This window comes from Trichechus manatus, unplaced genomic scaffold, assembly GCF_000243295.1.
Source record: "Trichechus manatus latirostris isolate Lorelei unplaced genomic scaffold, TriManLat1.0 scaffold00030, whole genome shotgun sequence".
Lineage (NCBI taxonomy): Eukaryota > Metazoa > Chordata > Mammalia > Sirenia > Trichechidae > Trichechus > Trichechus manatus.
The window spans coordinates 20,727,257-20,740,679 of NW_004443966.1; the positions used below are offsets into that span (position 1 = coordinate 20,727,257).

At 41.8% G+C, this 13,423-nt stretch overlaps 1 protein-coding gene across 3 annotated transcripts in view; it reads right to left on the bottom strand.

The window, feature by feature from the left end:
- The window catches only part of PTPN9 (protein tyrosine phosphatase non-receptor type 9), a 91,389-nt gene that overhangs the window by 2,554 nt on the left and 75,412 nt on the right, over positions 1-13,423 (bottom strand). For all 3 annotated transcript variants that reach the window (XM_023729837.1, XM_023729838.1, XM_004374759.3), the window contains 4 exons: positions 6,348-6,414; positions 2,338-2,416; positions 999-1,149; positions 322-529 (listed from right to left, as the gene is read on the bottom strand). In XM_023729837.1, coding sequence (XP_023585605.1) covers positions 322-529; positions 999-1,149; positions 2,338-2,416; positions 6,348-6,414 — 505 coding nt within the window. The remainder of the gene's footprint in view (positions 1-321; positions 530-998; positions 1,150-2,337; positions 2,417-6,347; positions 6,415-13,423) is intronic.

A 13,423-nucleotide genomic window follows, 5' to 3' on the forward strand; every position in this document is an offset into this window, starting at 1 on the left:
AGGGAGGATAGGAAGCCCAGCTGAGCTCTCTCGGACACTCACAGTGACCTGGGTCAGAAGATGACCATGCTGCTGGGATGTACAAAGCATTAACCCCTAGAGGGCTTGACTTGTGAAGTGTTATATTCTAGCCAGTACCTAGCAATAGGGATACCAAAAGGACATTAAAGAGGGATTTTTCACAGCAATTCACCACCCATGGATCACATGAGTACTTTCTCGCAAACTGGCAACTTTCACAGATGTGATCTTAGAGCTTTGTTATTCCTTGCCCACCTCTACTGCCTCTCGATACATCAGGGGCTGCGTCAGGTGCATTACCTGTCCTGCCAATGCCTGCACTGCAGTGGACGACGATGGGTGGCTCAGGGGACTGCGCTTTGGAGCGTGCCCCCATGCTGCTGACGGCCAGCCTCTGCTGGTTCCTCACCACTCTCAAGAAGTCAATGAGGGAAGCTGCCGAGGAAGGTACACCATAATCTGGCCAGCTCAGGAACTGGAAGTGGGTCACCTGGCGTTTTTGCCTCTCCTTGGAGGAAAAAAGAAGGAAAAGTTAATGAGCTCATTTCTGCCTGCCCATGACTAACTTTGACTTTTCCAGATTCTCAATACCGTGGTACTCCCCCACTACACCAAGGCTCCTACCTATCAGTACCACCCTCAACTTTTCTCCACAACTGCTTCCCAACCACAAACTCTGAAGTACCCTGACCCAAAGGAAGGGTTAAATGCCTGGAAAGGGCAGAATTACTATACTGTAAGATCCAGATTTCTTAGATTACGAGCTTTATTCCTAAGTAATGCCACTGTGATGCGGAGACAACACGGAACACGGCTAATTGGCTCTGAGTTGAATATCCTGATCCTGTTCCCAGAAAAATGGAAGCAATTTATCATAATCTCCCTGGAAGCCTGCCTATTCCCTGTGGAGATTTTCTTTACAGTAGAAGTTTCTCCCCCAGCTTCAAAAAAGCAAGAAAACAGAAACCTGGATTTACCTCTGCATTATGAATTTCTAGGACGGTTTTCTTATAATGGTTCATATTCTCCACGCTTAGATTGGTCACTGTGAGGAAGCCAAATCGGATCCGAGAGTCTTTTTCTAGTGGCCAGTACTGACCACACTTCCTCCTGCCACCCTCTTCAAACCTGAAGACACACAGAGCAAGGTAAGCCCTCCATCTTTCCTCTCCACAGCAGTAACTCCACTCCCCCATGACCTGCTGTACCCTAAGCAGCAATGTCATTTCTTTCATTGCTTCTGTCTGACTTACAGACTTACTTCTTGGCAGAAAAGAAAGGAAACCTCTAAGCAGATGTAACAGAAGCTACAGTTTCTGCATTTCTCGTTTAGCAGACATTTATTGAGCACTTAATGTATGTGTCATTTGGTCCCTTTCCTTATATCTCATGGTACTCCTCACATATCTGTGATAAATACTGGGTGGATAAAGAAAGACAGCAGAGAAAATGTGGTGGGTCAGAGAGAACTCTCTGGTCTGTACCTCAGCCACTATCCATTCTCTTCCCTAATAAGGGCCCCTGGCTGACAGAGGAAGGGAAAAGGCATGGCTCCTGGGATGCCAGTGTGAGGTTTTTGTAAAGGCCTAAAGTCCACCTCACCACTCTTCAGTGGCTCCAAAGTACTCCAAGGTGGCACTTCTCCCACTACCTCCTCTCCAAATCAGAGGTGGTTATAATAGTGCCCTGGGGAAGGGAACTGAGCAGACACTGTCATTAATATTTTTCCTCCTCACCTGAAACACGGTATAATGATAATGATACTAATGAAATAGGTAATTCTAGAAGTTTTGGCAGATATACAGACCAAAATTTCAAAAATGTTCCTTTCATCAATGGCTTCCTTCCCGATCTAACTATTATGTTTCACCTCTCCTTTTTGAAATTCTCCTACAAGTAGAAATACGAATGGCCAAAACAGCAAGGAGGAGAACAAAGGAGGAACTGGTAACTCAGAAGCCAGGAAAACAGCTGCCCACTGGAAATAGGGGCCAGATTACAGGTGAACTGTCCCTATGTTTCCCAGTACATCCTTCAGTGGATAAGACCAGGGCCTCAATAGGTTGTAAGTGGCACAGAGGTCACCAGAGCCATGGATTAAATCTTTGACAAGTTAGATCTATCAATCTCCAGCATGCCCTGGCTGTGTTAACCCTGGGTCAGCTAAGAAAAAGCTAAGATATCTCAAATTCTTTGCCATGGCTTTCCTAATCTTCATTGTTCCTCAGAAGACTAAAGCTAAACTTCCCCTTGAATCACTCATGCTTGGGGACAGGTTAGGGGTAGGGACAGTAGGAGGAAAAGGGATGAACTCACCGGGTGGTCATGACAATCACTAGGACTTTTTGCTCCCATACCATTAGCCAGAAATCACGATAGGTATTCTCCAAAGGGCCTGGAATGAAAGCAGAAGACAAGGAACATGACCCTGGAAAGCACTTCTTTCTTTGGATCTTCTTTTGTTCTCCCTACTAGTAACTCCAAACCACAGATGTTGGCTCCCTGCTCTTCTCTCTACATCCCTGCTATTCACTGTGATCCTTAGACCAATAGCATCAGCATCATACGGGAGAGTGTTAGAAATGCAGAACCTGCATTTTATCAAGACCGCCGTGTGAGCTGTAGCTATATAACAGTTTAAGAAGCACTGGTATATACCCTCTCAGAGCCTTATCATCAGGGCTTCAGCTATCATAGCCAGGCTGACAGTGTACATGTCTCTATCTGTTTTCATCTCTCCTAAGCTTCAGCCTCATAACCACTGTTGTTGTTGTTGTTGTTAGGTGCCATTGAGTCGGTTCCCACTCAGACCGACCCTATGTACAACAGAACAAGAACACTGCCCGGTCATAATCACCAGTTGCCTACTAAATCATTTCCCTTCCATATTCCATCATCTCCTCAGATCCAACATGTAGGCAATTGAGCCTCCTGCTTCAAAATTAGCTTTATCTTTCAACTTCCATCTCTGTCACCAAGTCCCAGAGAGTTTTTGCCTTTGAAATGTTTTTGGTCTTCATCCTTTTGCCCCTTCCTCAATTTCACTGCCACCTCTGAGTCCAGGACCACATCACCTTTTTGTGTGAGTTGCTGTAACACTATCTTAGTTGGGTTTTTTTGAAAAAACACCATCTTATTTTACTGTCCGAAAAGGTATTCTTCCCTTCCAGTCTATTCTGGATACCCCAACCAGTTTAATCTTTAAAGAAAAACTGCTTCATCAGAATATAGACACGCCATGCTCACTTCGGTCTCTATTCCTTTGCTGGAGCTGTCTCCCTCACTTCCAAGACTCTTCATTTTCAAGTGCCACCTCTTCCTTGAAGTTTTCTCTGACCACCACACTCCTTGTGTGGCTCCCTCACCTCTGAGCTCTGGATGGCACAGCTGGATCCAAACAGCTTAACCATTTAATTTACATGGTCTTATTATCAGTCATTTTACTTTGTGGACATTAATGTCTCAGCAAACATGGTCCTGAGGGCAGGGGCTGTGCTGCTGAGTTCTCCTTTATAGATCAGAACCTGCACAGAGCTGGGCACTCAATGGGAACTTTGAAGATACTCATGGGCCATCGACTCCCTTTCAATAAAAAAAATCAAAACCCGTTGCCATCAAGTTGATTCTGACCCATGGTGACCCCATGCGTTAGAGAGCAGAACTGCTCCATAGGGCTTTCTTGGCTGTAATCTTTATGGAAGCAGATTACTAGGCCTTTCTTTCATGGTGCTGCTGGGTCAGCTGGAACCACCAACCTTTAGGTTAGTAGTCGAGCAAAAACCATTTGCGCCACCCAGGGAACTTCCCTCTCGATTGAGAGAGTAACAACTCAGGATAATTCCTTGTACTTTTCCATTGCTTTTTTCCTTCTGCTTTCAACGAAGTAGGGCAGTACCAAGGGTTGATTCTGCCTGGAAATCAGATGGGCTTTACCTACTGGTTCCACTACCATTTTTGCTAAAGTCCTTTAGCAAAAGCACTAATATTTTATGATACTGGAACTCTCCCTTTGTAGAAGTATGTGAGGTCTTGGAAACAAGCGAAAATGTTCAACAACAGAGAATTAGTTAAATTATGCCATAGCCATAATTTAAGTAGTCCATAAAGGAGATGCTGTAAGATCTGCTATGGAAAGGTATTGACAAGATACTATTACATGAAAAAGATAATGTATAGAAAGAACCCATTTTGTTAAATATTTTATGTGTATATATCTATGTATATGTATGTATCTATGTATGTGTATATATCTATGTATATTTACATAGCAATGTGTATGTATGCATAGAAAAAGGTCTCGGAGAAGATGCTACAAAATGTTTATGATATTAACTCTGGGTCCTAGAGTATGGTGATTTTAATCTTCATTTTCTAAATTTTCTACAGTGAACAAATTAGCCTTGTATGCATGTTAAGAAGATAATAAGAACATCTTTTTCTCATCTCCAACTCCCAACCCAGTTCTCATCCCACTATCCTGCATCACAGCAGCTCTCTTATACTTTATTTTCCACATTCAAACCACTGGCAGAATTGGGGGTTGCTGAGCAGTCAAACACCTGCCAACCCAGATACCACTCAGACTCAGGCTAGGCAAAAAAGAGCATAACTTCCTGAAAGGCAGAAGTGGGTGACTTAGAAGGGAAAGTTGCACTTCCCGGATTGAAAAAGGACAAAAAACAAAACCTTTTGCCTTCGAGTCAATTCCAACTAATAACAACCCTACAGGACAGAGTAGAACTGCCCCATAGGGTTTCCAAGGAGCAGCTGGTGGATTCTAACTGCTGACCTCTTGGTTAACAGCCAAACGCAGACTAGGCCCTTTAAATGGACCTCTCTGAAGAAACAAAGCCAAAGGTTTATGCTGGCATAGGCGAAACAATCCACTGACTTGGCTTGCAGGAACTTCTGAACCAAATAGGCATGGGTTCAAATCCTGGCTCTGCCACTCACTAACTGTATGATCCAAAATCACTTAACCGCCTTAGGCTTAAGTTTGCTCATTTATAAAATAGAATAATAAAACGTTCCTTGCAGAGTTTCTATAAGGATTACAGATTATGTACCTGACACATAATAGGAACTCTCAATAGATGACAGATACTGTTAGTAGAAATTATTATTGTGAATAAGAATCAGAATCCTGAATACAACCAAGGAGGTTAGCCCAGCAAATCAATCCAGCCTTCTCAATGTCACAGGCTACCCCTTCACCTCCAGCTTTAGCTGGAGCTATATATACACTTCATTTTCTGGTCCTGATAGAGTACTGAGGCCCTATAAATTTGATCAGCACTTGGCAGAAAAATCCTCCTTCTGATACTCCTAGAGGAGTTTTTTTCTGGACAGGGCCATCAGAGCCAGCCTAAAGCATTCTTGTAGTATGTCCACAATCTGGATTTGTCTGGTTTGTTTCTCGTGATTAGCTTCAGATTTTAAAACTAGCAACATACGACACAGTAGATGTTGTGCAATTCCCACTGTGCCACATTAGGAGGCATATAACATCTGTCTGTCCCATTATTGGTAATTGGTGATTGGTGATACTAAGTTTGATCACTTGGTTAAGGAGGTATACGCCCGAGTTCTTACTGGCCACGCTCGATATAATGGTCAAAGGGCCTTATGCCCATATGGTGGGCCCATTTTGTCCTCCTGTGTTGAATTCTTTCCACCCCCTATGGGGCGACCTGGTATTCTCCTTGAGATGGGCAGAGGCCAAGTTGGGAAGGGCACTGAGGTCCACAGGAGCATTTATAGAAACTCCATCTGAAATCCTCCTAGTCTAGTAGACTTCACTGTCAGACCGAGAGCACAGACTATCCACGTCAGAACACTGCTGGCCATGCTCTGTGATGGTCAAGGGACCAGCAAAGGCCTCTTAGGACAGCAACAGCCATTCATACACTGGATTCAAAAGGAATTACTGGAGGGAAGGGGGAAAGTGCAGAAGAAGGTAGCATCCAGAGTTTATCTGGGAGGTCCCAGTGCCAGACTTGGCCTCCTACACTAAACATGAAGAGCATATCACTGACCAGTGAGTTATGATGCTCTACTTCCTTGTATTGACAACTAAGACACAGTCCAAAAACTTGCAGGCAGTAGTGCTGTGTGTCCAAATCTCCAGTTTATTCCTATGCAGTGAGTTTCCAGGCACATCTGGTACAGAAACCCTGTACTCTCATCTGCCTTCCTCAATAACCCTCAATCTAGTAGTTATAAGATCACGTCAAGATACCATTTTCTTTAAAAATTATGCCATCATCTGTGCAAAGAATCACAGGTGGATGGCACAAAACCAATTTGTGAGGGGCAGGCCACCTTACCTTGTGTACCAATGTAAGCATTCTTCTGTTTGTAGCCGTCCATGAAACTGGCATTGATGTAATCTGTCTAATGATAAAAAGGAGACATCATTGCAGCTGTGTGGACTACACCATTTGGATAAGAAAATGATATACTAGGTAAATACAACCCAAGGTGTGGACAGTTTCTTATCAAGCAAAAAAATGAGTAAAAAGAACAATTCAAAACCTCACTTTAGCAAATAATACTGGGCAAACAGAGATCCACTTGCAGAATAATAAAGCTTGATTCCTTCCTCACACCATACACAAAATTTAACTCAAAATGGATCACAGACCTAAATGTAAGAGGTAAAACTATAAAACTCTTAGAAGAAAATATAGAAGTAAATCTTCGTGACCTTGGTTTAGGCAAAGCTTTCTTAGATATGACACCAAAAGCAGAAGCGGCAAAAGAAAAAATAAACTGGACTTCATTAAAATTAAAAGCTTTTGTGCTTCAAAGGACACCATCAAGAAAGTGAAAAAACATAAACTGGTATATGTTTTGCTGTGTATATTTTTAACAACAACAAAATAAAATAAAAAAGAGAGTGAAAAAGCAACCTGTATTTGCAAAGTATATGGCTTGGCAACCTGCTTCCATAAAGATTACAGCCAAGAAAACTCTATGGAGCAGTTCTACTCTGTAACACATGGGGTCGCCATGAATTGGCTTCAACTCAAAGACAAACAACAACAAAATATCTGATAAGGGACTTGTATCTAGAATATATGAAGAACTCTTACAGCTCAATAATTGCAGTGTGATGGATCACTTTTATATGGCCTTTCTAGCCATGGCCTTGTAACTCCGAAGCGATTGGGGTGGACTGTGCAGATATGGTAACTGTGGCCCACAAAAGGGATTGGTTAGTTTTGCCATCCCACTGGGCTTGAAATGAGTCACCCCAGTGGTAGGAGAAAGAAGACCCCACTACCACCAAGGAAGAACAGCTAGGAGCCTGCATGTCCTTGGACCCAGGATCCCTAAGTTAAGAAGCTCCTGGACCCAGAAAGTGACAGAGAAGCTGTGGCAGGAGAGACCAGCAGGAGAGGCTGTGCAGTGGGCTTTCTGGCCCAAGGAGCAAGAAAACTGAGTGCCTTCGAGCAGAGGCCTAGGGCCAGGGAGAGGCGTGCCTTCGAGCACAGATGGAAAGAGGCTGTCCTAATGGAGGAACTGTATCCTTGAGTGTTCCTGAGCCTGAAATGTAACCTGTTACTACCCTAATAATAATAACAACTTATAATTGTGAGTATGGTCTGTGAGTTCTGTGTGGCCATTGTAACGAATTATCGAACCCAGCAGAGAAGTAAAGAGTGGGAGGGATGGTTAGTGTCAGAACTGGTAGAGATGGCAGAGAGAGAAGGCAAATTGACCACGCCTCATAGGAATCAGCTTTGGGCTGTTCTTGAGTTTCCTTCCCCCTTGTGAAGTTACAGGTCAGACACTGCCCCCACGCCCTTTTTACAATAAATAAAAAGACAATCCAATTTAAAAATGGGCAAAGGGTCTGAAAAGACATTTCTCCAAAGAAGATATACAAATGAACAATAAGCACATGAAAACATGCTCAACATCATTAGCCACCAGAGAAACGTAAATCGAAACCACAATGACATACCACTTCACACTCACTAAAACCAAAACCAAACCCACTGCCTTCCAGTCTATTCTGACCCATAGTGACCCTATAGGGCAGAACAGAACTACCCTATAGGGCTTCCAAGGCTGTAAATCTTTACGGAAGCAGACTGCCACACTTTCTCCCACAGAGCAGCTGGTGGGTTTGAACTCCCAACCTTTTGGTTAGCAGCTGAGTGCTTTAACCACTGTGCCACCAGGGCTCCTTTCACACCCACTAGGATGGCTGTAAACAATATGACAAATAATAACAAGTGCTGGCAAGGATATAGAGAAATTGGAACCGGTATACACTGTAGGTGGTGTTGTAAAATGGTGTAGCCACTTTGGAAAATAGTCGGGCAGTTTTTAAAAGGCTGAACAGTTAGTATATGACCCAGAAATTCCACTCCTAGATATATATCCAAAAGAACTAAAAACTTATGTCCATACAAAAAAATTGTACACAAATGTTCCCAGCAGCAATATTCATAACAGCCAAAAAGTGGAAATGCTCCAAATGTCCTTCAGCTGGTGAATGGGTAAAAGCAATGTGGTATATCCATACAATGGAATGGTGTTCAGCAATAAAAAGGAATAAAGTACTGATACATGCTACAATATGAGTGAACCTTGAAAACATTATGCTAAATGAAAGAAGCCAGACATAAAAGGCTACATATTATATGATTTATATGAAATGTCCAGAATAGGCAAATCTATAAAGATAGAAAATAGATTCTTGGGTTGCCTAGGGCTGGGGATGGGAGGGTTGGAGGAGAAATGGGGAGTAACTGCCAAGGGCATGAGGTTTATTTTTGGGGTTCTGAAAATGTTCTAAAGTTGACTGTGGTGATGGTTGCACAACTCTGTGAATATATGAAAACTTTGAATGAGTATATGAATTATATATTAATAAAGCTATTAAACATACATATATAAAGGAATCTACTTATATGAAATATCTAGAATAGGCCGAGTATATAGAGATCAAAGTTTATTAGTGGTTACTAGGGGCAAGAGGGCAAGAGGAAGAGGTAAAGGAAGACTCAATGCTTAGGGGACACTGAGCTTCTGTTAAGGGTGATGGTATAATTTAGGAATAGACAGGATGATGGTTGAACAACATGATGAACATAACTAATGTCACTGAAGTGTACATGGGAAGATTGTTGAAATGTCAAATGTTTTGTTACACATATATTTACCACCATTTGAAAAAGGAAGAAAGAAAAGGAGTCCATTAGAACTTGCAGCACAGGGAGGAAAGGGAGGCGAACCAAGCAACCTAAGCAGGAACACACTGTCCACCCTGCCACACACAAAAGGCAAAGTGTGACTTAAGCAGGAAGCAAGCTATATCTCATATCTAGAACCATCAACAGGATGGGCTAAGCACCCAGACTCCATTACCACCTGAATTAACTCAAAGCAACCTCCAGCCAAGTACAGAGCAGTCTCATTGATCAGCTGCTGACTCCCTCTCTTCTGGAGGTCTCCTCCCATCTCCCAATGTCCTCAGTCTTACTTCAACATCATTTTTTTTATTATACCTACTCACAAGATCTCTGCCAGCATCCTTTAATCCAGGCTGATAAAAGAGAAACACTGATGTGGCTACAGTTTTAAGACATAATGTAACTACCTGAGAGTATCCAGCAGCTAGAACAAATAGAGGAGGGTCTAGAGGGTTGTGGGAGAACAGACAGAAAAACAGTTTGAAAAGCAAACTCGGCAGGGAGGTGGGAGGTAAGCAAACTGGGGAAAAGCCATCCTTTACTCGAGAGAGGTCACAGTCTGAACTTTCAGCATTCCAGAGCCATTCTTAGAACACATCTCCACCTCGTGGTCAAATCCGTGCTACTTGGGTATGTGTCCATTAGCCAGTCAGTCAATCAATTTATTAGTACACTAATTTTTTAGTCAAGAATTTCCTGCTCTTCTCGCCTCCCACAATAGCTAGTATTGACCTCATACTATTAGTGTTCTGCTCTAACTCAGACAACCTCACTGAGCTAATGAACCACTGGACCACCTGCAGCTGACACAGCAAGCTAAAAGCCTCACTCACTCCCAGCCAAGCTTCTCCATCCAGGGTCCTCCCATGGTTAGCCAAAGCCCATCCTCTGCTCAGTCTGGCACACGCACATAGTATACCCTCCTAGGATCCAGGAGAGAAGGCATAAAAAAGTACAGAGGATTTACTAATACACGCCAATCAACTCTACTATATATATAATATATATGCTGTTAACCTCAGGAGCTATCTTCATGCTTTGAAAAGAAATGTTACCTCTTTAAAGGAAATTTATTATTTCTTTACAACTAAGAATACTAGCTTTCAGTATCCTTGTTTCTGAGAGCACTTAGAATTAAAATCAGCAATTTCAGAAGAATCATCAAATATTAAAACTGAAAAAGACCTTAGAAATAAAGTTTAGGCTTGGGGCAAATTAAACTAGCTGGGAGAAACAAGTATACTGTGGCATGGGTCACGGCCAACAGAAACTGTGACTAACAGCTCTAAAATTCAAGAAGCAAATCTGATAAACAATTCAATTCACTAGCAAACCTAAATCCTTCATTTGTTGTTGTTAGGTGCCGTTGAGTCAGTTCCGACTCATAGCAAGCCTATGTACAAAAGAATGAAACTTTGCCTGGTCTTGTGCCATCCTCACAATCGTTGCTATGTTTGAGCTCACTGTTGCAGCCACTGTGTCAATCCATCTCCTCAAGGGTCTTCTTCTCTTTTGCTGACCCTCTACTTTGCCAAGCATGATGTCCTTCTCCAGGGACTGGTCCCTCCTGATCACATGTCCAAAGTGCACGAGATGAAGTCTCGACGTTCTCGCTTCTAAGGAGCATTCTGGCTGTACTCTTCCAAAACAGATCCTTCACTTACTGTGGAAATAAGGCCTCTGCCAATTTTTTCAGTAATGAAAGGAACTACAACTCCAGTAATAATCTTCAGATTAACTAAAGGTTGACTAGAATATCCTGGTACACTCGGATTCACTCACTCATTCCAAATATTTACTGTTTGATATATGCCAGGCACTATTCTAGGTATTACAGACAGAAAAGTTAACAAAACAATGAAATCCACCGATCTGACTCCAGAGCTCAAACTCAACCATTACACTCCATTTAAGAGCATATACTCAGTAATGCTGATGCATACACCCTTATCCAGCCAGACTCTTAGCCAATGCTCCTACAGGAAAACCCTCTGCAAGAGTCCTGGACAGGTCTATGAACTCAGTTCAGGGGCTTGAAATGGTAGGGTCCAGAGAGATTGAAACCATGATCCTAGGGTCCTGACCCATGTAACATATATGCCCCAATACAAGGCAAAAATATTTTCCAAAAATTATCCTACAGAAAAAGAGAGATACCCTTTTATAACAAGTCCCTATAATGAAGAAATTGAAGATTTTTATCAACTGCTGCAGCCTGAAATTGATCAAACATGCAATCAAGATGCATTGATAATTACTGGTGATTGGAATGCGAAAGTTGGAAACAAAGATGAAGGATCAATAGTTGGAAAATACGGCCTTGGTGAAAGAAACATCGCTGGAAATCGTATGACAGAATTTTGCCAAGACCAACAGCCTATTCATTGGAAATGCCTCTTTTCAACAACATAAACGATGAGTCTACATGTGGACCTCACCAGATGGAATATACAGGAATCAAATCGACTACATCTGTGAAAAAGAGACGATGGAGAAGCTTGATATCATCAGTCAGAACAAGGCCAGGGGCTGACTATGGAGCAGACCATCAATTGCTCATACACAAATTCAAGCTGAAGCTGAAGAAAATTAAAACAAGTCCATGAGAGCCAAACTGCAACCCTGAGAATATCCCACCTGAATTTAGAGACCGTCTCAAGGATAGATCTGATGCACTGAACACTAATGACTGAAGACCAGATGAGTTGTAGAACAACATCAAGGACATCATACATGAAGAAAGCAAAAGATCATCAGAAAAACAGGAAAGAAAGAAAAGACCAAAATGGATGTCAGAAGAGACTCTGAAACTTGCTCTTGAACGTAGAGTAGCTAAAGAGAATGGAAGAAATGATGAAATAAAAGAGCTGAGCAGAAGATTTCAAAGGGCAGCTCAAGAAGACAAAGTAAAGTATTATAAAGAATGTGCAAAGACCTGGAGTTAGAAAACCAAAAGGGAAGAACATGCTCAGCATTTCTGAAGCTGAAAGAACCAAAGAAAAAATTCAAGCCTCAAGTTGCAGTACTGAAGGGTTCTATGGGCAAAATATTGAATGATGCAGGAAGCATCAAAAGAAAATGGAAAGAATACACAGAGTCATTATACCAAAAAGAAATTAGTCAAACAACCTAAATGCCCATCAAAGGATGAATGGATAAACAACCTGTGGTACATACACACAATGGAATACTAAGCAACAATAAAGAATGATGATGATGAATTCATGAAACATCTCAAATATGGATGAATCTAGAGGATATTATCCTAAGTAAAATAAGTCAATTATAAAAGGACAAATATTGTATGAGACAAGTATTATAAAAGTCAATAAAAGTTTTACACACAGAAAGAAATATTCTCTGATGGTTACCAGGGAAGAGAGGGGAAAGGAGGGAAAAATCACTAACCAGATAGTAGACATGTGTTAACTCTGGTGAAAGGAAAAGCAATACACAATATGGAGGAAGTCAGCAAAAATGACCAAGGCAACGGAAGAGGTACAATGAATGGGAATGGGAAATTCAGAGCAGCAATGGTGAGAGTGCCAACACACTACAGAAACTGCAATCAATGTCATGGGATAATGTGTGTATAAACTATTGAATGGGAAACTAATTTGCTCTGTAAACCTTCACCTAAAGCACGCTAAAAAAAAAAAGAAAAAAAAAGGAAGCTGCTCCACCCTAGTTCCTGCAGGAAAAAAAAAATTGGTCGATGTTCAACAATTTCAGGAGGTAGCATATGATCAAGAACCGATGGTATGGAAGGAAGAAATCCAAGCTGCACTGAAGGGACAGGCGAAAAACAAGGCTCCAGGAATTGATGGAATGTCAATTGAGATGTTTCAGCAAACGGATGCAATGCTGGGAAGTGCTCATTCATCTATGCAAAGAAATTTGGGAGATAGCTACCTGGCTAACTGACTGGAAGACATCCATTCCAAAGAAAGGTGATCCAACAGAATGTGGAAATTTTAAACAATATCAGTAATATCACATGCAAGTAAAATTTTACTGAAGATCATTCAAAAGCAGTTGCAACAGTACATCAACAGGGAACTGCCAGAAACTCAAGCCAGATTCAGAAGAGGACATGGAACTAGGGATATTGCTAATGTCAGATAGATCTTGGCTGAAAGCAGAGAATACCGGAAAGATGTTTACCTGTGTTTTATTGACTAAGCAAAGGCATTTGA